The sequence below is a fragment of the Scyliorhinus canicula genome, chromosome 10 (assembly GCF_902713615.1).
Source record: "Scyliorhinus canicula chromosome 10, sScyCan1.1, whole genome shotgun sequence".
In the NCBI taxonomy this organism is placed as follows: Eukaryota; Metazoa; Chordata; class Chondrichthyes; order Carcharhiniformes; family Scyliorhinidae; genus Scyliorhinus; species Scyliorhinus canicula.
This window is the reverse complement of record NC_052155.1, coordinates 178,997,869-179,025,710: the sequence shown is the minus strand read 5'-3', so window position 1 is coordinate 179,025,710 and position 27,842 is coordinate 178,997,869. Positions and strand designations below refer to the sequence as shown.

General features: G+C 47.3%; 1 protein-coding gene across 8 annotated transcripts in view; it reads left to right on the top strand.

The window, feature by feature from the left end:
- ofcc1 (orofacial cleft 1 candidate 1) overlaps positions 1-27,842 on the top strand; it is a 220,670-nt gene that overhangs the window by 19,725 nt on the left and 173,103 nt on the right. For 6 of the 8 annotated variants that reach the window (XM_038810231.1, XM_038810228.1, XM_038810229.1 and 3 more), the window contains exons 3-4: positions 7,911-8,174; positions 14,694-14,898. In XM_038810231.1, coding sequence (XP_038666159.1) covers positions 7,911-8,174; positions 14,694-14,898 — 469 coding nt within the window. The remainder of the gene's footprint in view (positions 1-7,910; positions 8,175-14,693; positions 14,899-27,842) is intronic. The other 2 variants (XM_038810230.1, XM_038810225.1) reach the window with 1 other exon arrangement.

The window sequence follows — 27,842 nt, the reverse complement described above, 5'->3', positions numbered from 1 at the left end:
CCTGTAGGTGCGATGGACGGGCGGTAGGGATAGCTGCCCCCAAGTGGGGGGTAGGCCATGCAACTAATCAGAGGCCTATAAAGGCCCATCGTTGGAGGCTAACTGGAATTGTCCGTAACGCTATCAGATCCTCGGAGGCACCAGGAAAGAGGGCAGTCTCTGTGACAGGCGAAGGGGGTGCCAGCTCTCCTGTTGGCTGGAAGGCCTTCTCTAACTTCCTGGTTTCAACTGCAGCCTAGTTCTCTTTCTATTCCCACTTCCCTCCACCCTGCCCATAGCCCTGTATCTTAAAGCACTTAAGGTGCAGATCCAGGTACTTTGTGAAAGAATTCAGAGTCTCTGCCCCCATCAGCAACTCGGGCAATGAATTCCAGACACCCACTACCCTCTGTGTGAGGTGGGCCTTTTAATAACAATAATAATAATCTTTATTATTGTCACAAGTAGACTTACATTAACACTGCAACGAAGTTACTGTGAAAATCCCCTCGTCGCCACACTCTGGCGCCTGTTCGGGTACACAGAGGGAGAATTCAGAATGTCCAATTCACCTAACAAGCAAGTCTTTCGGGACTTGTGGGAGGAAACCGGAGCACCCAGAGGAAACCCACGCAGACACGGGGAGAATGTGCAGACTCCGCACAGACAGTGACCCAAGCCGGGAATCGCAACCGGGGACCCTGGTGCTGTGAAGCAACAGTGCTGAACACTGTGCTACCGTGCCACCCTAATCAACCCATCTTGGCACCCAGCAGCCCCGTCAGCTGCCTCCAAAAACTTTCCCAGAGTGGAGCACCCAACCACAGATAGCACCGCCACCCCTCCTGGAACCAAAATCCCACGCCTGGTGGCACCTTCTCCCAAGGCGGACGGGCCAAGCAGGAACATTTCCTGGCTCCCCCCTCGAGAATGAAAATCTTGCCCTATACTTCAAAAAGCTCTCGACTGACTGTGAAGCAATTTGAAGGTTCCGAGTGGTGCTTCGCAAATGCAGGTTCTTTCTTACAAATGCCTTTCAAACAAACTCCAAAATAAATTCTCAAAGATTTATTTCAGACGCCTGTCAGTTAAAAATGATTAAATTTCCAATTCGGTCCACACAGATAATTTTCAAACTCACTGGTGATTAGCAGCAGCACTTTTAAAATTCGAACTTTTCATTAAGGTTATTTATCGAGAATTGATTGCTATTTTCTCAAAAGCACAGTGGGAAGTTACTATTTTATTTTTTGGGAGTGTTGGGAGTTTAGAAGAATTTTTTTAGACTGAAGACTGGGAAACAGTGTTGAACTTTATTTCTGGAGGTTTGCTATTAAGTGATTTTGTTGAAATAAATTTAGAGCACCCAATTATTTTTTTTCCCAACGAAGGGACAATTTAGCGTGGCCTATCCACCTACCCTGCACATCTTTGTGCTGTGGGGGATAAGACTCATGCAGACACTGGGAGAATGTGCAAGCTCCACACAGACAGTGACACCAGGATCTTTACTCCAAATATTCCAGGTCCCACTGTTCCCAGAACAACAGGAATGCCTTCCGAAAGGTTAGAACTTGGAACTTTCCTGAAAATACCGCTGAACCCAAAGTCTTCATCCCAAGACACTAGGCCCTCAATGCTAATAAATTAGTACCCAGGGTAATACTATTTGATGTAACAGCTCTCTTTGTAGAATCTCTGATTCACCGTGAGCAGTACCTTAAGAGATTTGTATTTTTACAAAATCATGCAGTTTTCAGAAAAATATTTAAATGCAGACTGAAATATTTATGACAGAATGACATTTATTTCTCCCCTTTGGGATCTCTAAATGGCTCATTCACTTTTGATTTTCCTCTGGGTAATTTGCCACTTCTACTTCCTTCTCTCTCCTCTGATGGATTAGTTAAATTTGCATAGGAAGCTTTTCTCTATGATCTACGATGTGCCCACTCAAGAGCGGGTTTCAGGTGAAAAATTTCAGCTAAGTTGCAAAGTGCGAGGTTTTAGGAGGAAGAATGAAGAGAGACCATCCCAGGCTAAATGGTGCCATACTAAATGGGGCTTGGGAACAGAGACACATGGGGATTTACGTACACAATTCTTTGGAGGTGGTAGGGCGTGGTGGTAAGGTTGTTAAGAAAGAATGCAGGATCAGTAGCTTTAGAGGCATTGGGCTGGATTCGTGCCACTGAGATGGGTAGTTCCAGTTGGAGAACTTCTTACTGTCGCAGACCCAACTCAATGTAAAGGGCCCCCTCAAATGCAATTTTCATTCGGGTGAGGCTGGGGCATAATGGAGTTGGGCCGGCTCCCTCTGAGGGCAGTTCGGAGGGAGCCATAGAAATGGGTGAGTGCGGAGGTGAGCTGGTGAGAAGGCCCGCCTTGGTTTTCTAAGAATTTGCCCAGTTTAAATAGGCCTTTCGGCCCTCTGGCCCTCACCCCTCCCCATCCCCATGCCTCCTCCATTCAACCTCATGGCCAATCCCCTCCATGCCCCCTCCATAACCACTCTCCCACTATCCACTGGAGACCTCAGGAGCCATGTGGAGATGAAAAAAATATAAACTTCTGCCAATCTGACATAACACTCACTCATAAACACTTGATAAGGCAAGAAACCTCCCATTCATGAAACCCATTCAAAGAGTTTGAATCCCCCATTGTGGCGAATATGCCATAAAACAAAAACACTTCTATTCAGTAAGACAGCTAATCCGTTAATGCACTCATGAAATTGTCAATCAAAATGCGACCCCTGCAAGCCACTGCCACCCCCCCCCCCCCCCCCAGGGTTTGGAAATGTCAACAACAAAGTCTCTTGAAATTGTAATTTTTTAAGCTATACCAGATGGCCTGTCAATGTACTCTGGCTACATGTGATTTCTTTTATTCCATCTGACTTCTATAACCTAGTTTCGTCATTTTAGTTTTAAAGGGCTGGAGATTTAATAAACTCAGTTCATGATATTTAAATAAACCTTGCCCGCGTTACAAGGGCAATTACGCCTCCTCCATAAATTCTCAATTCCCACACTGTGGGCTGAGGCCGTTCGCACAGCAGAAATTGGCTCTGTTTAAACTCAGCACCATTTTCAATTGGCCACAAGATTCGTGTTTATTGCCTGTGTGATTCATGCCCCCACCACTTTCACCGTCAGCCAAATTTTGGTGGCAAACTTCCACAACTGGGTCACGCCGCCATTCTTAAAGACCCCCCAAAGCCGCCCTGACTCCACAAACGTCCATCCCAAAACATAATGGAAGTTATGTTAAACCGTTATAACTCATGGGTTATACTCCAGCCGGAATGTTGTGCCGACTTCTGTCAATGGGTTGAGACCTGGGAGAGAGTGCCGAGGAGATTTTACCTGGCCGGTGAGGGACTGCACTTACACGGAGAGATTTGAAAGTTGGGATTGTTCTCCTTGGGGGCAAAGAAACCTCAAGGGAGATTTGATCGAGGTGCTTACAATATGAGGGGGATTTGACAGGGTTGGTAGGGGGAAACTGTTTCTGTTGTCAAGAAGGTGGTAACCAGAGGGAACGCCTGTAAGGTGAATGGCAAAAGAGGCAAAGGCTTGATGGGGAAAAAATATTTTAATGCAGTGAGTTGTTACGATCTGGAATGCACAGCCTGGACGTGGAGTGAGAAGCAGATTCAATCATCAATTCTGAAAGAGGACCGGACAAATTTACAGAGCCATTGGGGAGGGGGAGCGTAGGGGAGTGGGACTAATCAGAAACTCTTTCATGGAGCTGGTGCAGGCACGGGGAGCTGAATGGCCTCCTGTCGTTCATGATGTCATCGTCCTAAGCTGGAGATAAGACAGGCTGAGCCTCGCGGAATCAGTTAAAGTTAAAAGATCCACAGGTGGGTCAATCAGCTGCGTAGAATGGGGTGCACATTTCCCCCAGAAAACATGGAAGCTGTTAATGATGGGACCTGCACTACACGGTGTCGCTGTTGAACGCAAAAATGTTGGTAGCTGTTTACAGAGGATGCAGTCGGTGCTTCTGGTAATGTGGTGAGCATCGCATGTGTTTAGTTCAGTTTCTGATAACGGTGCACCATGCACGCTGAAATAATTTAGAGGAGTTTTAATTAAACAGAAGCATTTTAATTGTTTTAACCACATCCTGGAAACATGCTCCAGATTAGTACTATTAATGTAATCAAACATGGAACATTTAATTAATCCACTATTGTAAATATATTCAAAATGACGTCAGATCGGATCTTTTTCCTGTCACTTTGATAATCCAACTTTAATGAATTGTAGCTGTTTGTTGAAGGTCAGAACTGATAATAAAACTTGTTTCTTAAACCAAACGGTTTCCTGTGTTGGGTCATGAGCCAATCATTAACTTTCAGCTTTTGGTGCTTATTTTTTCTTGAATTCAGTAGTTTTTACATTTTTGGCCTCATTGCATTTTGTGTTTTTAATTCCTCAATTTTGTTTAATGCTCCCTGATGCTACCATCCCCGAGTTCAGCGCACCATTTGTATTCTTATTGTTAGCAGAAATCTAACGTGACCAGTCACTTTATTACTGCGGCTAAAGCAGCAGGTGAGGGATTGGGTATTCTGTGGTGTCTATCTCTTCTCCTGACTCCCCAAAGCTTTTTAACCATCCACCAGGCACATGTGTGATGGAATAGCCTCCACTTACTTGGATGAGTGCAGCACCAACAACATTCAATAAGCCGAACACCACTTAAGGCTTCATTGGCACTCTATCTACCACATGAAACATTCATCCCCTCCACACTGGTGCCCAGTGGTGGCAGTGTCTCCCATCAAGGAGATGCACTGCAGCAACACTCCAAGGCTCCTTCGACATATACTTTCCAAACCTGTAACCTCTGCCATCTAGAAGGACAGCAGATATATGGGAACGGCAATGCCTGTGAGCTCCCTTCCAAGCCAAAAGGTTAGGTGGGGTGACTGGGTTACAGGATAGGGAGGGGCCTGACCTTAGATGGGGTGCCCTTTCAGAGGGTCGTGCAGACATGATGGGCCAAATGGCCTCCTTCTGCACGGTGGGGATTCTATGTTTCTTCGATGATTATATGAGAGGCACCCTCTGAGTCATGAAGTCTTTACTGCAGCCTGCTGCACTGTCGAGCTGGAAGGCCTCTGATTGGCCCTCCAGCTTCGAGAAGCACTCCCCACCCTTAATTGGGCAAGAAAGCTGTTTTCATGCTGATTATGGGGATTAAAATGAACGACTGTTTCTCCATGAGGGCATTGCCAACCTGTGCCAGAGATGTACCTCTCCCACCAGGGATATACTTACCTTCGTGCACCCGTCGCGATTCCCTCGACTGTTTACCGTCATCCTAGATTTGTTATGAACCTCGCCAACGTGAGGTTACATTGTCATGGTTCAAAAGTTCAGCGAGGGGGGGTGTAAATCACGTGATGGCTTGGCCCTTTGATGATGCGGAGACTCATTAAAATGGATTTAAATGAGGTTCCCACCCTTCCTGGGCAAGAACCACATTACGTCACCAGCGGTGGATCATCAGGTGATCACCGGAGACAGGGGTTGGGATTCTCTGCCGTCGGGATGCTCCATTCTGCCGGCAGCCCGGGGGTTTCCCGATGGCATGGGGCCGCCCCACAATGGGAAACCCCATTGACCGGCCGGTGAAATGGTGCATCCTGCCGGCGGGGTGAACCAGAAATCTGCCGCAGCGGGACGGAGAATCCAGCCCGGGTTATCCATTACCGTGTCGTGGCACTCAACATTAAAACTGGAGAGCTGTTGAGCATCACTTGGAACAGCCGCCCCTCCCCCCCAATGCTCCCAATGAAATAGGTGAGCCCTTGACCCATCTCCACCCAGGACATGGCATTCAAGCCTCGAGAACCACTTTCACAGTTGAGTCATTTTTATTTTACTATAAAATTGTGCTGTAGCATTTTACAATGTTTAAATAACATATTGTAAAGGCTTATCCTATGTGTTTTTGTGTACAACGTATGAACATGAATTCTCATTTATTACATAAATGTCAGCAATGGTTTGCCTAATGGCTTTGAACTGGTTTGAAAATTTAGTTTGGAAATCACACTGACACTGTCAAAAATGAACATCAAACGTGCTTGTGTCAGATTGCTGTTTTAAGAGGCGTTATTCCACAATTGATGGATTTAAGGACAATGAGGGGGGAAAAGTATAGTAGTATACGCGCTTAGGTGACGTAGGGAGTGAGGAGGCTTAATGTGGAGCATTTATGGTCCTATGGTTCTATAAACACCAGTACTGGGGAGTTGGCCCAAATGGCCTGTTTTTTGTACTGCAAATTCGATGTCATGTCATCTTTAAAATTGCAACATCAAACGTCCAAGCTTATGCTTTGGACTGGTCGATCCCGATATTTAATTTAGGACTAAGTGAGTTTGTACTTTGGCAATTACAGATATAAGTACTGCCACACTTAGAAAATAAATATCCAATAATTTAAGTTATCGTGTATTTATACATTGGGGCCTAAACAAATGCCGAGGATAAGATTGCATTCATACACTGCATACGATTCACCCCAGGGGGTCCCACCATGATTTAAACAGCAACTTTTCAAACTTGACATTTAATCCCTGTCTATAAATCACTCAAGCCCTATTATTCATTATTATAAGGGCACAGTAGTTTTTTTTTTATTATGAATAAAATGAAATACAAATGCAGTGAAATATGTAATGTCATTTCTGCAGATTTCTCAACACTGTCTCGTATGCGTTCCCAGTCACAGATAACATAAAAGTGCGAGAGACAGCGCTGTAAAAAAAAAGTCTTGTTGGTTAACAAATTGGTAATCATTTTTAGAAAAACAAAACATATTAGTATATGAGCATATTTTTACGTTTGATTTATAGTCCAGCGGTTGTATAATGCCTTTAGACAGCTGTGTATGAATAATACAGTTCATTTCCTCATCATTTATTATGCCCACTCTTTCTCCATTCGAAGAATGTTTAGAAAACTCCACTATCAGGACCTGATTGATATCTCCTCAGTTACTCATTCCTACAGCGTGATGAGTCCAACACCTTCTCGACGATTTCTCCACATTCCAACGTCTGCTCCATTGCACACTTTGTGCAGTAACTATATTAATGCATTTCTCATGAACAGAATTTTTTGGGTAATTATTGGATCAAAAATGTCAATCTCAGGATTTGGCTGTGGCTAACAAGGGCGACACTTTGTGCCCATCCCTGGTTTCCCTTGAGAAAGTGGTTCTCCTTAAACTGTTGCAGTCCAGGTGCTATAGGTCCACCCGCAGTGCTGTTAAGGATTTTGACCCAGTGACGTTGAAGGAATAGTGATATATTTCCAAGTCGGGATGGTGTGTTTCTTGGAGGGTAGCTTGAAAGTGGTGTTGTCCACATGTACCTGCTGACTCTGTAAACTACTGGTATTCACACACTTCACCCCAGGGTGTCCCACCATGATTTAAACAGCAACTTTTCAAAGTCAGGGAAAATCTGCCAATGGAATAAATTTACAGTTCATCTGTTGGAGTGCATCGTCTACCCTTCCCACAACTGGCTGGTTGCATATTCTGTTGATTTAAGACAGGTTCCACGAAGGGGAGCAAACTGCCCCATCCGATTAATGTCTACCCATTGAAGATGGAAATCAGCCTTGAGGTGTCTAAAAGCAACAAGGTCTACATTGCACCAAATGTAACAATAGGGAGCAGTGGAAATCTGCACCTCAGATGAATGGTACAATTAGTGTTTATTAGCCCCATTGAAGTGAACCCATGTCCTGGTCTGCTCTCTAAACTGTTAGGCATCTTAAGAATTGCAGAATGACATGGCACAGAAGGAGCTGATTCAGCCCATTGTACCTCTGTTGGAAATAATTTTACCATAAACTTAAATCTGATTGCACAATGCCTTTCTCTCGCTCCAGGTTTTACCTTCTGAAAGTGATGTTCAACCGGAAATGGTCCTAATCTTTGAGCTCTTTCTGCTCTGTGGAATTCATAGCAATATTGACCGGGCAGTGGGATGGGCTGCATTTCCAATCTGTAACAGCGAGCTGGAGATTTTGGAAGGAAAATACAAATGCCCCCTTTTAAGGGGACACAGGGACCCCAAAATAGATGAATTCAGAAAAATCGATCACCTTATATCATCAGACATTGATCATTGGCTGTGCAACCTCTACTTCCAGGTACAGAATTGTGTAAACGGTTATTGTGATTCTAATGGAGCTGTATTTCACTAACAATCACAACACTTTGCAGGTCGAACAACTGACGAGATCATTTACTGCCAGCAGGTTACATGGCTCCTTAAAGGGCATGGTAATGTTTCACTTTCATTGCTTACCTCACCTGGTATGGGTGCCTTCAAAGTTTTTTTTTTAAAGCAGCAGTTGCATAATGCAGATTAATATTAAGTTAAAGATAAAGGGTCACCTTTACCTCTTCACTATTCCTCAGTTCTCCAGGGACAGCAAAGGGCAATGGGGACTGACAGCAGTTGTGGTCAGGTCACGCATGCTCCCACAGCCGTGCCCAAGTAAGTTCCCAAAGCTGTGGTAAAGCCATGTCAATAGCTGAGGACTTTGGGTCTGTACTCGATGGAGTTTAGAAGGATGAGGGGGGAATCTCATTGAAACTTACAGAATAGTGAGAGGCCTAGATAGGATGGATGTGGAGAAGATGTTTGCATGGGTGGAAGGGATTAGAACCCGAGGGCACAGCCCCAGACTGAAGGGGGGAGCCCTTAAGACTGAGATGAGGAGGAATTTTGTCAGCTAGAGGGTGGTGAATCTGTGGAACTCCACAACAGAAGGCTGTGGAGGCCAACTCACGGAGTGTCTTTAAGGCAGAGATTGATAGGTTCTTGATTAATAAGGGGACCAGGGGTTATGGGGAGAAGGCAGGGAAATGGGCATGAAAAACATGTCAGCCATGATTGAATGACGGAGCAGACACGATGAGTTGAATGGCCAAATTCTGTTCCCATATTTTATGGTCTAATATGATAATAGTGAGGCAGGAAGGAGATTTCTTATTTTTCCATCTAAGCTTCCTTAACTGTACCCATGAGGTGCCCAAATGGAGTAGCATAGGCCAAAAACCTGGTAGTGGGTGTTATGCTGTTATAATTTATCGCCTGTCGGGCCTCTTACTCTGGGGCACCCCCTCCTGAGATCGGACATTGCTGCCCCCCCCCCCCCCCCCCCCCCCCCCCACACACCTCCTCAACTGGAGACCTACTTTAGTCGGCATTTATCAGAAAGATGCCAGCAATAAGGGACTTCAGGTATATGAAGAGACGGAAGATGGAAGTTGTGATTGTTCTTCTCATATTGGAGAAGATGAAAGGAAGTGTTGAAAATGATGAGGGACTTTGAGAGAGCAAGCAAGGAGAAACCATTTCCTTTGGCAAGAGGGTCAGTCACCGGAGGTCATAGGTTTAAGATAATTGGTCAGGGATATGGAGGGGAAATTAGCAGAAACCCTTTCACACAGTGTTGTTGTGATCTGGAATGCATTACCTGAAGGGTAATTAATTGCCTTCAAAAGTCAGTTGGACAGGTACTTGAAGAGAACCAGTTTGCAGAGTCATGGGGGGAAAGCTGAAGTATGGGACTAAATTAGAGAACTGTTTTCAACAAGCACGAGAGGCGCAAGGATCTCTTTCTACCCCACAGCAGACTTACCTCACTGTCGCAAATTTGCAAGATCGAGGGTGCAAAAATTATTTGCACGGGTAACAAAGAGTGGCGTGTTGCTTAGTGCATCTGTGGCTTCCATCATTACGCTCTTGGTTGAGAGCTTAGAATAATCTAAATGTGGTAAAGTTAAAGTTGCTCGTGACAGTGGCAGTCACTGACATTGCTCTGTCTGAGTTTGCCTGTAAACCACCTTGTGTCACATATTCAGCAGCCTCCCTTGTAATTCAGACTTGCAGAATTCCCAAATTGTGTTGGCATGCTTCTGTCTATAGCTGTTATTACACTCTCAGACCTGACCCCAACAGTGCCTAGGATACACGACAGAAACCTCAATATTATATTGTAATTTTGTAAGACTGTGAGGAAAGGATATCTCGCTCCAGGAGTTATTTCATGCAAAATAGGGATACGGTATATAAAAAGAAACTTTATTACTAACACAGTATTGAAATGCCTTTAACATCATGCAAGAAAATAGCTTACAATTACCCCTTAAACAATGCTAATCAATACAGTGACACAATACAGACCTTAACTGCTATCTTTATTCCCACTCAAACAACAAAAAGCATCTCAGATCCCAATCCACTTTTAAACACAGTTAGCACTCAGGAATACTTGCTGTAAGAAGATGTCTAGGAAAGTCCACTGTGAGAAAAAGAGATCTTTTGAGACTGCTTAAAGAAAGAGACATGACACCCTGCAGCCACCGAGGAACACCTGGCTAAACGCGCCCTAAAGCGGACTCTGTTTTTTTTCTGTTGAATCACGCCCAATGTCTCCAATGATCTACTCCGCAGGGAACCCGCATAATAAAAATAGAAGTTAATTAGCCCTAACTTTTACGATGCTTTAACTGCACCTCTAGCGCCAAAAAGCTGAGCTGTCTTTCAAACCAGGATTTTAAAAAACACTACCGCAGCAGTCATACACACACTAACCCAGCGATTTGGCCCTTACTGAACCACATACATATAATACAATATATCTGAAATTCCTACATTCATCATACTGTGACTGAGGGCACTGCTGTGGATGGTTGGTAACACCCTCACCTCAGAGTCAGAAAGTTGTGGGTTCAAGTCCCACTCCAGAGGCTTGAGCACAAAATCCCGGCTGGTGTCCCAGTGCAGTACTGAGGGAGTGCTGCATTGTCGGAAGTGCCATCGTTTGGATGAGAGGGTCAACTGGAGCTCCATCTGCCCTCACAGGTGGATGTGAATGACCCTAGGGTGCCATTTTGAAGAAGAGAATGGCATCCTGACCGATATTTATCTCTCCGTCAACATCGCTGAATAGAAACTTTGATGCGTTCATTCCCACACTGCTGTGTGTAAGAACTCGCTGTGTGAAAATTGGCTGCCGCCTTTCCAATATTACAACAGTGGCTGCACTTCAAAAGCACTTAATTGGTTGTAAAGCACAGTGGGACATCCCCAAGTTGTGAAAGACTTCTTGGGAAATGCAAATCTCCCTTTTTTTCTGACCATTGGGTGCATTTAAAGTACGTCTGATGTAGCCTAACCTGGGTGGTGGCCTTGCCTTAGTTTTCCCCTTCCAGGGAACATGTGTACAGAGGAATTCCCGTAATCTGCTGTTGTGGTTGTAGTCTTCCAATTTTCCTGCCAATCATCTTCTCATGCTCTTTAAACCACTTCTACAAATGGCACTGCTCTGAGCAACCTTTGGCAGCCATTTTATATTGATGGGCGCATCAGAAGCTGCTTTGCGAGTGTGCAAACTAGGGCAGCGATATACTTCAGCCTCATTTGCACGGATCAGACTAGCCGGTGTTTCAGGCACCTTTGAAAACTGCTACAGGGAGGATGGGCGTAGAGAATCCAGTGCCATCCCTCTCTGCTGCTTTTGCCCAGTTGATGCCCATTATATCAGACGTGACCCACCCAAAAATCCACCGAAATAACAGGGCAACACAAAGTACATAATGTAAATACATAGACACCGGCATCGGGTGAAGCATACAGGAGTGTATTATTGGTCAAATCAGTCCATAAAAAAGTGGGCAGCACGGTAGCATAGTGGTTAGCATCAATGCTTCACAGCTCCAGGGTCCCAGGTTCGATTCCCGGCTGGGTCACTGTCTGTGCGGAGTCTGCATGTCCTCCCCGTGTGTGCGTGGGTTTCCTCCGGGTGCTCCGGTTTCCTCCCACAGTCCAAAGATGTGCGGGTTAGGTGGATTGGCCATGCTAAATTGCCCGTAGTGTCCTAAAAAGTAAGGTTAAGGGGGAGTTGTTGGGTTACGGGTATAGGGTGGATACGTGAGTTTGAGTAGGGTGATCATTGCTCGGCACAACATCGAGGGCCGAAGGGCCTGTTCTGTGCTGTACTGTTCTAAATTCTAAATTCTAAATTCTAAATTTGCCAAGTGAAATAATGAGTATTAACTGAAGGACTGGCAATGGGGAAATAAGAAAGAGACTGGATCTCGAGGCAGCAATGGTGGTCATGGAGCTTGGACTGAGATTTGACAGCTGCATTTGTGAGGCTGCCACCCCCCCCCCCCCCCCACTCCTGCCCCCCACCCCCACCCCCCCTGTAAGGCCTGCTCCCCGCAATAACTCTCTAACCTCACCCCAACCCTTCAGTCTGGGGGGGGTCACAAGAAGCCTGAGGCACTAAAATGAGGCCACTTTAGGAAATAGTTTGGGAAACACAACACTGAAATATAAGACTGGCAAAATTGAATTCAGTGGAAATCAGGGGGAAATCTTTCCACTACTGTAGTAGGAGTCATATCTAGCAGAAAAGAAGATGCTTGGTGGTCAATCATTTCAGTCACAGGCCATTGCTGCAGGAGTGCCTTGGGGTAGTGTCCGAGGCCAGACCATCTTCAGCTGCTTTATTCCTCCGCCACAAGGTCAGAAGTGGGGATAGTCTCTGTGGATTTCACAGTGTTCCGGAAGCGTGCAGCTCCTCAGACACTGAAACAATCCATGCCTGCATGCAGCAAGACCTGGACAATATTCAGGATTGGCTGATAGGTAACATCCACACCAGATAAGTGTCAGACAATGATTGACCATCTTCATCCAACGAGAGAGTATCTAATCACCTCTGCTTTACATTTAGTGGCATCTCCATCACTGAATCCCCCATTATCAACATCTTGGGGATTACCATTGACCAGAAACCGAACTGGACCAGTTTTATAAATACCCCGTGGCTACAAGAGCAGGCAATAGGCTGGGAATTCTGCGCCAACTAACTCCTGACTTGCCAAAGCCTGTCCACCATCTACAAGGCACAATTCAGGAGTATGATGCAATACTCTCCGCTTACTTGGATGAGTGCAGCTCACACAACACTCAAGAAGCTCAACATCGCCCAGAATCAAGTAACCCAATTTATTTGCATACCATCCACCACCTTAAACATTTACTCCCTCCATCAAAGATGCACATTGGCAGTTGTGTACCATCTGTAAAATTCACAGCGGCAACTCACCAAGCCTCCTCGGACCGCACCTTCCAAACCTGTGACCACTGCTATCTAAGAGGATAAGGGCAGCAGATGCATGGGAACCCACCACTTGCAAGTTCCCTGGCAAGCCACACACCATCCTGACCTGGGACTATGGGCGCGATCTAAAATAAATGTTTCTAAGTGTTATTTGTGGCGTGGTTTGCTGGGATTTTCCCATTGTCTTTGTTGGCAAGTTCCCCACTGCTATCTAACCATACTTCGTCACTTTTTGCGGCACTGGGGAGTTTCTCCCTGGTCAAGCCCACACTTGGAATTATTTTCATCACTGGTGAGCTGAACTTGCTGGCCAGACTAGCTCCTCAGCGATCGGGCCACCATTTTGAAAAGGTGCCCCCATCTCAAAGACAGCTTGTGCCCCCCCCACACCCTTGGGCAATTTCAGCTCCCTCCCCCCACACACACACAGACACATGGACATTTCCCGACACCCCTCAAATGATGACACCCCGTTATGGGGTTGCTGAGGGCCCTCCGATTTTAGGCCTTCCCACGCCCCCCCTTTTGAGACCCCTCCTTTCATGAGCATGGCTTCCCCATGCTCTGACCCTTGGCGCTGCCACCCCAGAAACCTGGCAGTGCCTTCTTCTCTTTTAAAATTTTTTTTAGAGTACCCAATTATTTTTTCCAATTAAGGGGCAATTTAGTGTAGTCAATCCACCTACCCTGCACATCTTTTGGGTTGTGGGGGTGAAACCCACGCAGACACGGGGAGAATGTGCAAACTCCACACAGACAGTGACCCAGGGCCGGGATTCGAACCCGGGTCCTCAGCGTTGTAGGCGACAATGTTAACCACTGTGCCACCATGCTGCCCCGTGCCTTCTTCTCTTAACATATACCAGCTCTTTCCTTACTTTCTATTTATCTTTAGAGTAAAACAATCTGATAGTCCCAATTATTATATTTCTATGTATTTATGATGATGTTTATCATGGAAACCACCTATGTAAACTTATCAGGTCATATTTGTGTTCACTGCAACACCTCCACTGGCAGAAGGATGCAATAATAATAATCATACTCATCTTTATTGTCACAAGTAGGCTTACATTAACACTGCAATGAAGTGACTGTGAAAATCTCCAAGTCGCCACATTCCGGCGCCTGTTCGGGTACACTGAGGGAGAATTCAGAATGTCCAATTCACCTAACAGCACGTCTTTCGGTACTTGTGGGAGGAAACCGGAGCACCCGGAGGAAACCCACGCGGACATGGGAAGAACGTACAGACTCCGCACAGTGAACCAAGCCGGGAAATCGGATCTGGGACCCTAGCGCTGTGAAGCCATAGTGCTAACCACTGTGCTACCATGCTGCCCCAGTACCATGCTACCGATATATAAATTACTATTGTAGAATTCTATCAAGCATTCTTGGAATATTTTAATATTGTTGAGAGTATTTAATGTCTATTTCTTCGCTTGCAGCAATAGCAGTGATTATAATTTATATTGTGTGGAGAAATGTCCCAAAGCGCTCTGATTTTAAATTCTTCAACAGGTAATAAAGCTCCCCAAATCCCTTGTTGGGCGGAAGGAGTATGGAGTGGAACTCCAGCTACCTCCACACACTCCTGAATGTTCTTGCACCTCTGAGAAGAATGAGACCGATGAGAACGTCCTGGGCACCGACTCTGGCCTAAAGGTAACTCTGCGCAGTCTGATATCACAATCTAAATGCAGATGGTCCTCAATTTCAGCCCAAGGTTAGTAACCTCATCTGATTTATGTGTCTAATTCATTGTAAAAGAAACAATTGTGCACTGTATCTTTGACAAATGTTCACAAAACATTCCCGAAGAAGCCATGGAGAAAGGGGGCATTAAGTCTTATATTGACGACCACATTACTTTTTTTGGATAGATACATGATGGATATTCCATCTGACCAATCTTTCCATCTGACTGCTAAATGCTCCTTAATATTTTTCATTCGTTTTTACTCTCTGCGTTTGCAAGCCTTAAGTGTAGCTAAAAGGAAGAGTACCACAATTCCAAGGCAAAGTCACCTTGCATGTAATAATGGTGAAATGCTTAGAAATTTAATAATGTCTAAACAAACAAAAGATAATTTAATTCAAATTAAAATACTATGTGATGGGTTGATGAATTCTTCTCATTAAAATAGTAAGATGTTGCAAATGTTTGAATTAAGGTTTACCTAAATAAAGCTGATATATAAATTGTTCATCTTAAATGTGATGTATAAAAATATTGATATTGGGTGGGATTCTCCAAACACGACGTCGTGGGCACTACCGATTCTGGGCCCTATAGGGGGCAGCATGGCTCTGGAGCGGTTCACGCCGCTTCAGCCTTCCTTTCCAGCGCTAACTGGGCTCCGCGCCAACCTGTGCATGCGCGGGGGACTTCCTCAACGCACCGGCCCCGACGTAACATGGCGCGGGGGTTCAGGGGCCGGCCGCGTAACAAAATAGGGCCGGGGCTGGAGAGGCCGGCCCCCAGTTCGTGGGCCAGGCCCCATCGGAGCCCCCCCCCCGGTGAAGGAGCCCCCCCCCCCCCCCCCCCCGCCACAGGCCACCCTCCGATACTGCGCGCAGAGTTCCCGCCGGCTGCGAGCAGGTGTGGACGCCATTGGCTGGACTCTGCCATTTCTGCGCGGCTGCTCGGCCCATCGAAGCTGAAGAATCGGCGGCCTGGCCGGGACAGCGGCCCGTGACCGGTGCTTCGCCAAACGTGCTGGCGTCGGGGCGGTGTGGCGCGTTTGCGCCGATTCTCCGCCCTGGCGCGGGGCTCGGAGAATCCGCCCCCTAGCTCTGGCCATTCAGGAGAATGCACATTAATTGTATATAGGCCATAGTATTTAACACTAATGTAATTTTCTGCAATATTATGTGTATTGTAATTTTTCCTCAAGTAATGAATAGTGTCTGACAAGGAAAGGTAGAGATATTCAATAAATACTTTCCATCTATTTTTTATACTGGAGGTTAAGGACAAAATACCAACAGTATAAGGGAACCTAAAAAAAGAAGCCAAGGTGAGGAACTTTGTAGATTTAAGTAAAAGAGTAGTAAAAGGGAAAATAATGGGACTTAAGATAGACAGACCTCCAGGATCAGATGGATTCCATTTTGTGGAATTGAAAGAAACAACCAATAAAATGACATTGCATTATCATTGCATTCCACAGCTCTCTAGATTCACAACAGTGGCCTTGATTGGGAAAGAGAAGCGAGTTTCAGAGAAACGAGAGGCGCCATCTAACTGAATGGGTGCATTCAGCCGGGTGTTTCCCGGTGCTCGCTATCTAACCATGCTATCTAACGGGACTTTGGTTCGTTTCGGGGCCTGAGCGGGGGGTTACCCACCCCGAGTCTGCATTTTGTTCCATTTCCTGCACTGAGGAGCTCCGCTCGCGTGGCCAATCCACCGAACTTGCACCTCTTTGGGATTGTGGCGGTGAGATGTGGGCAATGTGCAAACTCCACACGGACAGTGACCCAGGGCTGCGATCAAACCCGGCTCCTCAGCGCCGCGAGGCAGCAGCGCTAGCCACTGTGCAGCCCTACCGACATGGGCTAGTAATTGGTTAGGAAGGTAGCAGGCAGAGAGCAGGATAAAGGGTTAATTCTTTGATTGGTGGGTTGTGACAAGTGGTGTTCTTCAGGGATCTGTAAGGCTATCTTAGCCCTTCACTGGATACATTAATGGCCTGGATGAAGGAATCTAGATTGAAATCCAAGCTTGCAGATAATCTGCCGTAAATTAGGTGGTAGTAAGTTAAGTAGATGGGAGCAGCTAGTTAACAATGGGGGATATAACCAGCTCAATGGGCAAACTATGGAAGAATGTTGAATCGATCCACTTTGGATTTGAGGAAGATGAATTAGAAAATGTCTGAAATGCTGAGGGGCAAGAGTAGGAATTGGCATGTCTTACATCCGATATCCACCTGTAGGGCGGACATAAAGTGCAGCAGTTTAGCCCCTTGCGGCACGATCAATTGGACAAAGACGATAGTTGAATCCAACAGAGGCTTTATTGCTGTCTAACCATGGGCCGCACGTTGCAGGGGTTGGACAAGATGGCGGCGCCCTTGGGCCGCACGTGGACTGGGAGGGGGGGGGAGAAGATGGCGGTGCCCACTAGCCGTGCATGGTCCGGGGAGATGCAGATGGCGGCCCCCATTGTGTGTAGACTAGAGGGGTGGGGGCAATAGCGGCGACTGCGCGGGCCTGGCACACCATGGCGAAGTGCCCCCTTTTGCCGCAAGCCTTGCAAAGGGCCACGCGGGCCGGGCAGCATTGGCGAGCATGTTTCTGCTGGCCGCAGAAGTAACATCGGGGACCCCCGGGATGCGCGGGCTGTCTTGTGGCGCAGGCGTACTGGCTGGGTAAGGCCCCCGCTGGGGCGGGCGTCTGTGGGGTCGCGAGGCCGGAGGGGTGGGCCGCGCGGCTCGCGGGGTAGGCCTGAATGTTACATGAGGCAACCGTCATGGAGAGTGCTAGCTTCTTTGTCTCAGCTAGGTCGAGCGTGGCGCCTTCTAACAGTCTCTGGCGTATGAGGTCCGACCCAATCCCTGTTACGAACGCATCGCACATAAGAAGGTTGGAATGTTCGGTGGCCGTAATGGCCTGACAGTCACAGTCCCGGACAAGTGGGATTAGGGATCGCCAGAAGTCTTCTATGGACTCACCAGGGAGTTGAGAGCGAGTGGCGAGTACGTGCCTGGCGAAGAGCGTGTTTGTTTTCTGTGCGTAGTTTTCTTTGAGTGCCATGGCGTCGGCATAATTCGGGGCGTCCTGGATCAGCGGAAACACATTGGAGCTCAACCTTGAGTACAGGATCTGTATCTTCTGAGCCCCCGGAACAGGGGTGGTCGCTGAGTTGATGTACGCCTCGAAGCAAGCTACCCAGTGATTAAAGTCCTTTTTGGCGTTGCTTGATTGTGGATCCAGCTGCAGGCGATGTGGTTTGATTCGGAGGTCCATCTTTTACAAAATCTTACAGCAATAAATTGAGGCACGATCAATTGGACAAAGACGATAGTTGAATCCAACAGAGGCTTTATTGCTATAAGATGTGTGGCCTCCCACAGCAGCTGGCGAAATAGTTGCTAGTTGGAGGACACGCATATTTATACAGCAGGCAGAGACTACCGGCGTACCTGTAGTACAGGTCCTACCGTACACCACCTAATACAGGTGCAACAGTGGTTTACCACATCCCTAAACAGCTTGTGCCCAATCTAAGCAGGCATCAGATCCACTGCCAAACCAATAGAGGCCTTTTTTCAGGCATCCTGGGCAGACACCTAAAAGAGCCATTCGGCATCCTGATCTTGTAATTCGGGGTTTAAAGCTCTTTAAAGCCCCGCTTTGAGAAAATGGCAGTCATCAGCAAGGGAGGTTTAGGGCGGAATTCTCCGCAAGGCCCGACGCTGTCGTGAAACCCAGAGAGGTTCACGACGGCGTTGGAAGCCTCTCCCGGCCCCCTATTCTCCCCTCCCTGGGGGGATAGGAGGGCCGTACCGGGAAACTCGGCCGCTGGGCCTTGTCCCTGGCTTCAAGGCCCGGCGCGCCAAGAATGACGCCGCGGCGGAGCCTAATGATGTCAGCCGCGCATGCGCGTGTTGGACAGCTCAAACCCGCGCAGGCGCGGTTGCCGTCTTTCCCCTCAGCCGCTTCGCAACACGTGGCGGCTTGATCTTGCGGGGCGGCGGATGGGAAAGAGTGCGTCCCCTTGAGACGCCGGCCCGACGATCGTTGGCACCAATCGCGGGCCCTTCCCCTCCCCAGCACGGTCGTGGTGCTCGATCCCCGATCCGCCCCCCACAGGTCCCTGGCGCTGTTAAGCAACAGTGCTAACTACTGTGCTAGTTACCTGAAGGCTCCCTCAGAAATTATCAACGGGAGATGAAACTCTCTGGGGACAAAACACAGGTGAAATTTTCAACTTTTCGAGTGAGACACAAGTTAAGCTTTGGAGATTCCGTTGAGAGTTTGTAAGTCCATGTGGGGCAAATCTCTTACAGCTAATTCGAAACCTAATTGACTGATTTCATGGATAAAGTTGGTGATGTTTTACCCCAAATTTTGTGATTATTTATGCTCATCATATCCTGCGACAAATGTTATTTTTAAAGCTGTAGGCACTGATCTGAATCCGGAAAGAAAATGGTACTCTTAACAATTTAATTAGTTTTGTTGTCATTGCTAGTTCTGGATTGCTGAATTTTAGAAAAGAGCAATTTGATGAGATGGCTTTGCAGTGCTTGCTAATTGATGGTTGGTAGCTTTCTCCAAATATTATCAATGGAAGTGTTTTTGATTTGAGTGAAACCAAATAGCATGGTTAATGTACTAGAGACTTAGCTGTGCTAGCCACTATATTGTGATTTTTATGTCTGTTGTTGATGTGCAACACTGTATAGATGAACTACAAGTACATTGATACACAATGTTGCCAAGATAAGTAAAACAGTCTTAATCACAATGTGGAAGAGTCTCTGACATCCCCATAGCGTGTTCCTCAGCGGCGGGAGGCAACCTGCCAATGGCTGGAGGTGGGATCTACTGCTGCCTCCGCTGTCAATAGAATTTCGCATTGAATCCACCTCACGCCGCTGGCGACCCCATGGCGGGGCCACGCCATCGGCAAGATCAGAAAATCTATCCGCCGTTAAGTAGTTGGAAGATCTCGCCCAATGTCTTTGATGACAATCGTATCTTTAGGTAGGGTCAAGTTACCAACTACTTAACTTGAAGCTGCTTCTTAAAATAAATTGTGTTGAACTTCCAGTGACTATGGGAATATTTATGGAGGGTCTGTCCATTAGCTGTAAACCTGTTGCAATCCTGCTCTGGCCTTTTTTGGGAGGCCCAATAGGATTCAGACCTGGTCAGGCACGTCCCACCCTCAGGCTCCTGTGAGGGGAATTCTCTACCCACAGAATTCTTAGTGTGGGCTGAATGGCCAGTCGGAGGCTGACAGTTCTCCAGTACCGGCATCACCACCAGGAGGGGTGGCTACTGCTGGTGATGCAGTGTAGCCTGGGAAAAGGATCGGTGATGGAGCGCCAGGACTGAGGGAAGGGGTGCGATTTACCGGTCGCCTCCCTCCAGAATCAGAATGGGACGGACCCCGTATATCCCAGTCTAACGGAATCTTGCGAGATGTTGTGATCTGGATCCCACCCAACTCACACAGCTAAAAGAACTTAAAAGCTCACTTAGTTATGCTGCCACCAGAGCGAACGACCACCCAACATCTATCTGCCTCGCCAAGGAGACCCCAACCGGACACTGTTCCAGCACTGGTCACCACAAAAGGGGACCAGGCGCAACAACACTTGGGGATCTCCCAGGCAATCGGAGGCCCCTGGGTGGACGGCCTCTGGCCAGGCTGGCACCCTGGCACTGCTGGTGCCAACTGGGCACCCTGGCACTGCCACCCTGGCAGTACCATCTGGGCACCCTGGCACTGCCACCCTGGCAGTACCATCTGGGCACCCTGGCACTGCTGGTGTCACCTGGGCACCCTGACACTGCCACCCTGGCAGTACCATCTGGGTATCCCGGCAGTGCCAGAATGTCAATGCCAAGTGGCCAGACTGGAATTTTGCCGGGATCGTGCCCAGCGGAATCCTGCTGATATGTGGTTGGGTTCAGGGGTGGGGAGGGGAAGGAGAGGAGCTCGAGGATGCCTCAACAGCGCCAAACACTTCCTGCACTCTGGAGCTCCGCTCATCGGAATTCCTCAGTGCAGGAAATGCATCTAAGTGTGACCTCGATGGGGTGTTCCCCACCGGGGGCCAAAAGTAAACCGTGAGGTATTGGGGTCGTACCCGGCGCTACAAGCGCTCGGACTGACCCTCGATTCCCGCCCAGAACAGATTATGTTTTTTTTAATAAAATCGTGCCCAAGGTGGGCATGTTTACTGGGGTCTAGGTGAGGGGGTGCAGGAGAAGGGGGAATGCAGTGAGTGTTAAGGAAGATGGGGATCTTCATCGATGGGTGACCCTTGCCTCCGGTGAGTGTCTCCATTAGGCCTGGGCTGTTCAAGTGGAAGCAACCACTCTCACCAGGCCACAAGCCTAAATTCTAATTGCACCTTCAGGGCCTCAATTGTCCTCAGGAAGGCCAGCCTTGGGCCTTTCCATCCTGGACTAAAATTCGGGGAAGTCGAAAGGCAGTGGGATTTCCACTCGGCACCCTCGGCACTCCACCCCCCCCCCCACCCCCCAATCACCCCCCCCCCCCCCCCCCATCACCCCCCCCCCCCCCCCCCCCCCCCCCCCCCCCCCCCCCAGCCTCTGGCCTAAAGCTATTTGCAGCGTAAACTAACACAACATTGGAAAATTTCCTTAGGATGTCCCGAAAGGCTTTGCATTCAATGAAGTTGAAGTTAATCACTGTTGTAATGTAGGAAACGAGGCAGCCAATTTGCACACAACAAACTCCCACAAACAGCAATGTGATAATGACCGGATTAATCAGTATCAATGAAATTAACTGTTAGAGTTAAGGGATAACTCCCTTCCTCTTCATTAAATTGTACACCCACCAGAGAGGGCTGACAGGGCCTTGGTTTAATATTTCACCTTGAACACTGCAACACCCCTTCAGTGCCGCACGGGAGTTTTTGAACCTCCGGCTGAATAATGAAAATGCGACAGATTGAATCATAGCTGACACAAGATCACTCCACACATAACGTCCACAAAGTATAAACCTCTTTGGAGAGTGCCAGCAAGTGGAACTTGAAGGCGAGCTCGTGTATTGAAATAGTACATTGTAAAGCAAAATGTATGTGTTAAGGGTCGCTTAGGGGCTGGTTTAGCACAGTGGGCTAAACAGCTGGCTTGTAATGCAGAACAATGCCAGCAGCTCGGGTTCAGTTTCCGGACCGGCCTCCCCGAACAGGCGCCGGAATGTGGCGACTAGCGGCTTTTCACAGTAACTTAATTGAAGCCTACTTGTGACAATAAGCGATTATTGTTTTAAACGTTGTTGCCTGTGTCAGGTACTGATTCCAGTCGTTCTAATTTAAAGTTTCACAAAGTGATCCACCCAAAGGCTATAACACAACAAATACTGACTTTATTTTGGCTTCAAGCTGCCAAATTGATCCCCACGAAGAGTCTGGTAGATTAATAATTTGCAATGTCAAAGAGCTGTTACAATACTACATTACTTAACTATCCCATAGAACTAAAGAAAATAGCCAAATACAGGGGGTTACAAAAATGTGATAATCATTATTGAATTATGTTGTAATTATTGCAACTCTGATTGGTTACAAGGGAAATCTAATATTACTGCTACAGTGCAGCTGTGTCAGAGAACTTAAAAGTTTTGTTAAACTCCAGACCTTTCCCAGATTAAAGCTCCAGTCCACCAGACTAGCAGTCATTTATATTAATGCGTAGGTCCACTTAGGGATCATTACATTGCCTCTGAGGTTCAGAGGTCTATGCTAACTTGAGTAAGATCCCATTAAGATATCAACAAGGAGTCTATGATGTGTGTGGTCACTTGACATGAATATTACTTACATCCTCATCTATTTCAGCAAGGTTACAAAGTCGCTTCTGGTTGTTAGCTTTTATTCTCAAAGGACGGTTTTTCATCTTGCCGTCAAACACATTTGTATGTCTTAAAACAGAGTACGTTTTTAACATGTAACCGAGGTCTAATCAAGATATATTATACAAATAGAATCCTGCGGGTAATTTCTTGGCAAATTATTATTTGAAACTGATTATTTGTGCTGGAGCAAAACGGCATGTGTGTCCACAAAGCCCAACTTCCATTTTCCTGCTAAAGTTTTGGAAATAGGTCCCGCTTTCACAGTGCGATCAGTCACAGTGTAATACTAATCGCTTATTGTCATAAGTAGGCTTCAATGAAGTTACTGTTAAAAGCTCCTAGTCGCCACATTCCGACGCCTATTCGTGGAAGCCGGTACGGGAATTGAACCCGCGCTGCTGGCCTTGTTCTGCATTACGAGCCAGCTATTTAGCCCAGTGTGCTAAACCAGCCCCACAGTATCTCCTCTCTGGGATTTGATCTGATTCTGTACGGCTACAAACTGAACTACAATCCAATCTGCAGAACAATGCAACTAAAATGTGGCTTCCAAAAATACACAGATTCTGAGTATCTGAGCATGGCGTTGACTTCTAAAAATCAGGAGACTTACAAATAAAGAATTTTACTGACATAAGCAGCCCGTCAGCAGAGTCAGGTCTATTATGGAAAGGGTTGTTTTTCAGCATGGAAAGCAAAGCATTTTTTGCACTATCAAAATGGTTTGTCCCTTTTAATTAACAAAGGCATTCCTTTATGCCTTTGATATCTCAATTCTCCTGCTTTGTTACATCCAAATTACCCTTCCTCAGACAAGCTATTGAGTATTATGGAATATCAAAAAGGAGACCGTTCGGCCCATCCTCGCTGTGCTATAAAATCAGTGCCACTCTCCGGCTTTTTCTCCTGCTGTCCTGAAATTTTTCTTGTCCTTTTAAAGAATGTGTCCTGCACTTTAAAAAAAATTGATTTGTGGGATGCGAGTTTTGCTAGCTGGGCAAGCCTTTATTGCCTTTCAATAGATTGTTTTGCTGGGGTCATTTCAGAGAGCATTTAACAATCAACCACACTGGATTTGTATTGGATTTGGGTTTATTGTGACTTGTTTTGTTCTGCATACAATTCAGACGGATTGTTCCTTACATGAAAAAGCATAGGACATAGGATAGATACACAATGTAAATACATAGACACAGACATTGAGTAAAGCATACGGAGTGTAGTGTTACTCAGTAGAGAAGATGCGTGGAGCGATCAGTTCTGTCTAAGAGGGACATTCAGGAGTCTGGTGACAGTGGGGAAGAACCTGTTTTTGAATCGGTTAGTGTGTGTGCTCAAACTTTTGCATCCCCTGCCCGATGGAACAGGTTGGAAGAGAGAATAACCAGGGTGGGAAGGGTCTTTGATTATACTGTCTGCTTTCCCAAGGCAGTGGGAGATGTAGACAGCATCAATGGATACTTTGCTTCCTGAAGTCAATGATCAGTTTCTTAGTTTCACATTGCTGTGAATCTGGAGTCACATGTAGGCCGGAGTAGGTAAAGAAAGATTTTCTTCCCCAAGGGGGCATTCGAGAACCAGATGGGTTTGTACAACAATGCTCCATGGTTTCATGGCCATCATTAGATTAGACATTTAATTCCAGATTTAAAAAAAAAGTTGGATTCAAGTTTCACCATCTGCCATGGTGGGATTTGAACCTGGGTCCCCAAATCATTACTCCATGTCCTTAGATTACTAGCCTAGTGACAATGCTACTACACCATTGCCATCACAACCTCAAAGCAAATGGCCACATGGTCCTATGTTTCTATTACATCTGCATCGATCTGAGGCTAACGATAAATGTAAAGTGGTCACATAAGCTTAGTAATTAATGGTGATATTAATGTATATAAAAACTCATTTGAAACCGGGTCTACACAATAGGGGAGCAACACATTACTATTTAAAGCTGAAACCCTTTAGCATTATCATATATTGAGTTGATGTGAACAGTTTACATCTATTATTGCCATATGCATGTACCTATATGGAAAGTTCGGAAAATACCAGCCATATACTTTGATGGTTCTATTTACCAAGTTGACAGGGCGTGGTGGCATGGTGGCGTAGTGGCTAGCATTGCTGCCTCACAGCGCCAAGGACCCTGGACCACTGTCCGTGTGGAGTTTGCACATTCTCCCGGTGTCTGCGTGGGTCTCGCCCCCACAACCCAAAGATGTGCAGAGTAGGTGGGTTAGCCACGCTAAATTGCACCTTGATTGGGAAAAAAAAGAATTAGGCACTTTAAATTAATACATTTTGTTTTTTACCAAGTTGCTAATGCAAATGTTAAGTTCTGGGCGCCAGAAAGGGCGTGAATGCATTGGAGAGAGCGCAGAAGAGGTTTACGAGACTGGTTCCAGGGATGAGAAATTTCAGCCATGAGGGTAGTTTGGAGAGATTGGAACTGTTTTTCTCAGAGAGGAGAAGGCCCGGAGGAGATTTGATAGAGATGTTCAATATCATGAGGGGGCTCGACAGAGTAGACGGGGTGAAACTGTTCCCCCTAATAAAAGGATCGAGAACGAGCGGAGGCAAATTTAAAGTGATTTGCAAAAAAAAATACTTTTTCACACACCGCATGGTTGGGGTCTGGAATGTACTGCCTGGAAGGAGGCGGGTTCAATTGAGCCTTCAGGAGGGCATTAGATAATCATTTGAATAGAAACAGTGTGCAGGGTTACAGGGGAAAGGCAGGGAAATGGTACTAAGTCACGATGCTTGTTTGGAGAACAGGTGCAGACACGATGGGCCAAATGGCCTCCTTGTGCACCTTAACAAGTCTGTGATTCTGTGATACTGAGGTGGACCATTTGATTTAAAGTAAACTCTAAGCCACACAAAGCCATGGGAGGAGATTTCCTCTGTTGTGTTACGTGCAATCTGTGAAGGATGGCTTTACGTTATTATTGAGCACAGTGGAAAACTTTTACATCTGCCGAAAAATAAATTGAGATGATCCACCCAACTCATTGGTCCGTGTTTCCCTCCACCTTATTGTAGCAGCCCTTGACCGTGTGCCATCCTAAACTGTGGACAGCAATAAAGAAATGCTGGAGATTTTTATCTCTATGTTATCAAAGATGTCGGTTGCGGTTAATGGCCTGGAGTTTCTGTTCAATTGCACGGGGTTTTTCAGAGTAATTCCACCAACCTTGGCTTAAGCAACACAAACCTTGTTGGATTTTAAGCACAGTTTGCGTCCGCCGCAGTTTGGCAATGTCTTGTGCTAGTTTTAAAAACATTGCTTTAGAAACGGGCCACACGCACAAAACTGGCCATCTGCCCCCTCTTGTCTAATTAACCACAGTTGGGAGATGATTGAGCTGATAGGTGGCTGCGTTTGAGTGGAAACTTGGAAGGACACGAATACGGGCGGGATTCTCCCAGCCTGGGGCCGGGCCGGAGAATCCCCTCAACCGGGCCACGCCGCACCGACGTCGGCACGCGATTCTCCGCGGAGCGAAGAATTGGCGCCATTGGCGCCGGCGCGTTTGGAGCGGCGGCAGTCGCGGGCCGCTGTATGCGGCCAGGCCACCGATTCTCCGGCCTGGATGGGCCGAGCGGCCACTCTAAAAAGGCAGAGTCCTGCCGGCGCCGTCCAAACCTGGCCGGAGCCAGCGGCAACTTCCACGCAGGGTCCGGGGCGGCCAGTAAGGGGGGGAGGGGGGGGTGGATGGGGGTTCCGACCCCAGGGGAGGCCTCCGATGGGGCCTGGCCCGTGATCAGGGCCCACCAATTGGCAGGCCGGCCTCTTGCTCCCTGGGCCTATTTTCTTCCGTGCCGGCCCCTGAACTCACGTGCCATGTTGCATCGGGACCGGAACGTTGAGTGAGGCCACCGCACATGCGCGGATCCCGCGGCACACAGTTCGCACCAGGATGGGAGGCTGGAGGAGCACGAACCGCGACGCCGTTTCCGATGGCGTGGACACTCTGTCGCCGAATGGGAGAATCCCGCCCCACACCTGCCCCACATTCTGCCCCAAATGGCAACACACCCCAATATGTTGAATTAAGGTCGTATGGAAATCTCCTGACTTGACGAAGCTGATCCGGGGACAGAAATCTGGGTCAAGATGTGTTTCACCTGAGATGCAATTGCGCTATCCCTCTGGAGAATTTCCATGTTTTAACACACGGGTTTCCAAACTACGGGTTGCCACCCCCAGTGGGGCCGCAGGACAAGCAATTGGGGTCATGAGTTCATGCTCCTCCGTGGCAGCAACATGGAGCAGAGATTCAGAAGGGACAGTTCTGGAACATTCTCTGAAGGCACTTGACGTGGGTGCGGACATGATTTATTTTCTTGCCTCGCTTCGGTGGGATTACCCAAAGCATGAGAGTTGCCCCCCCAAAACAAAGCCTGCAAAACAGTCGGTGAAATAACATTGTCACCTGTTCTCTGACCCCCCGCCCCCGCCCCTCCGCACCTCCGCTCAAACAACCTTAACCACTCCTCCCTCTCCGCTCACACCTCTATCCCCACTCTCACAACAGAAAGAAAGAAAGGAAAATCACTTATTGTCACGAGAAGGCTTCAATGAAGTTACTGTTAAAAGCCCCTAGTCGCCACATTCCGGCGCCTGTTCGGGGAGGCTGGTACGGGAATTGAACCGTGCTGCTGGCCTGCCTTGGTCTGCTTTAAAAACCAGCGATTTATCCCAGTGTGCTAAACCAGCCCCTAACAGGGGGTTAGATCTGTGAGAGTGTGGCTGAGTAGGGCCATGAAGGAGAGGGGGAAAGAGGGGTAGCTCTTTCCCCCTCTCCTTCACGGCCCTACCCAGCCACACTCTCACAGCTCTAACCCCCTGCTCTCCATAGGTCAACCCCCCTCTCCTCTCATCAATTTTCTTCCCTCACAACTTCCACCCGTTCTCTGCTCTGACAGCTCTATCTCCCCCCCTCACTTCCTCCATTCACAGATCTATGTCCCACTTGCTCTTACTCAAATGGCAATGTAAAGCCTTTGAAATGGAATTGCAGTTGGAAAAGGTTTGGAAAGCGCTGCCTTCATATTGTTTGTGTGATGCGTTGCAAGCAGCGTTGCCT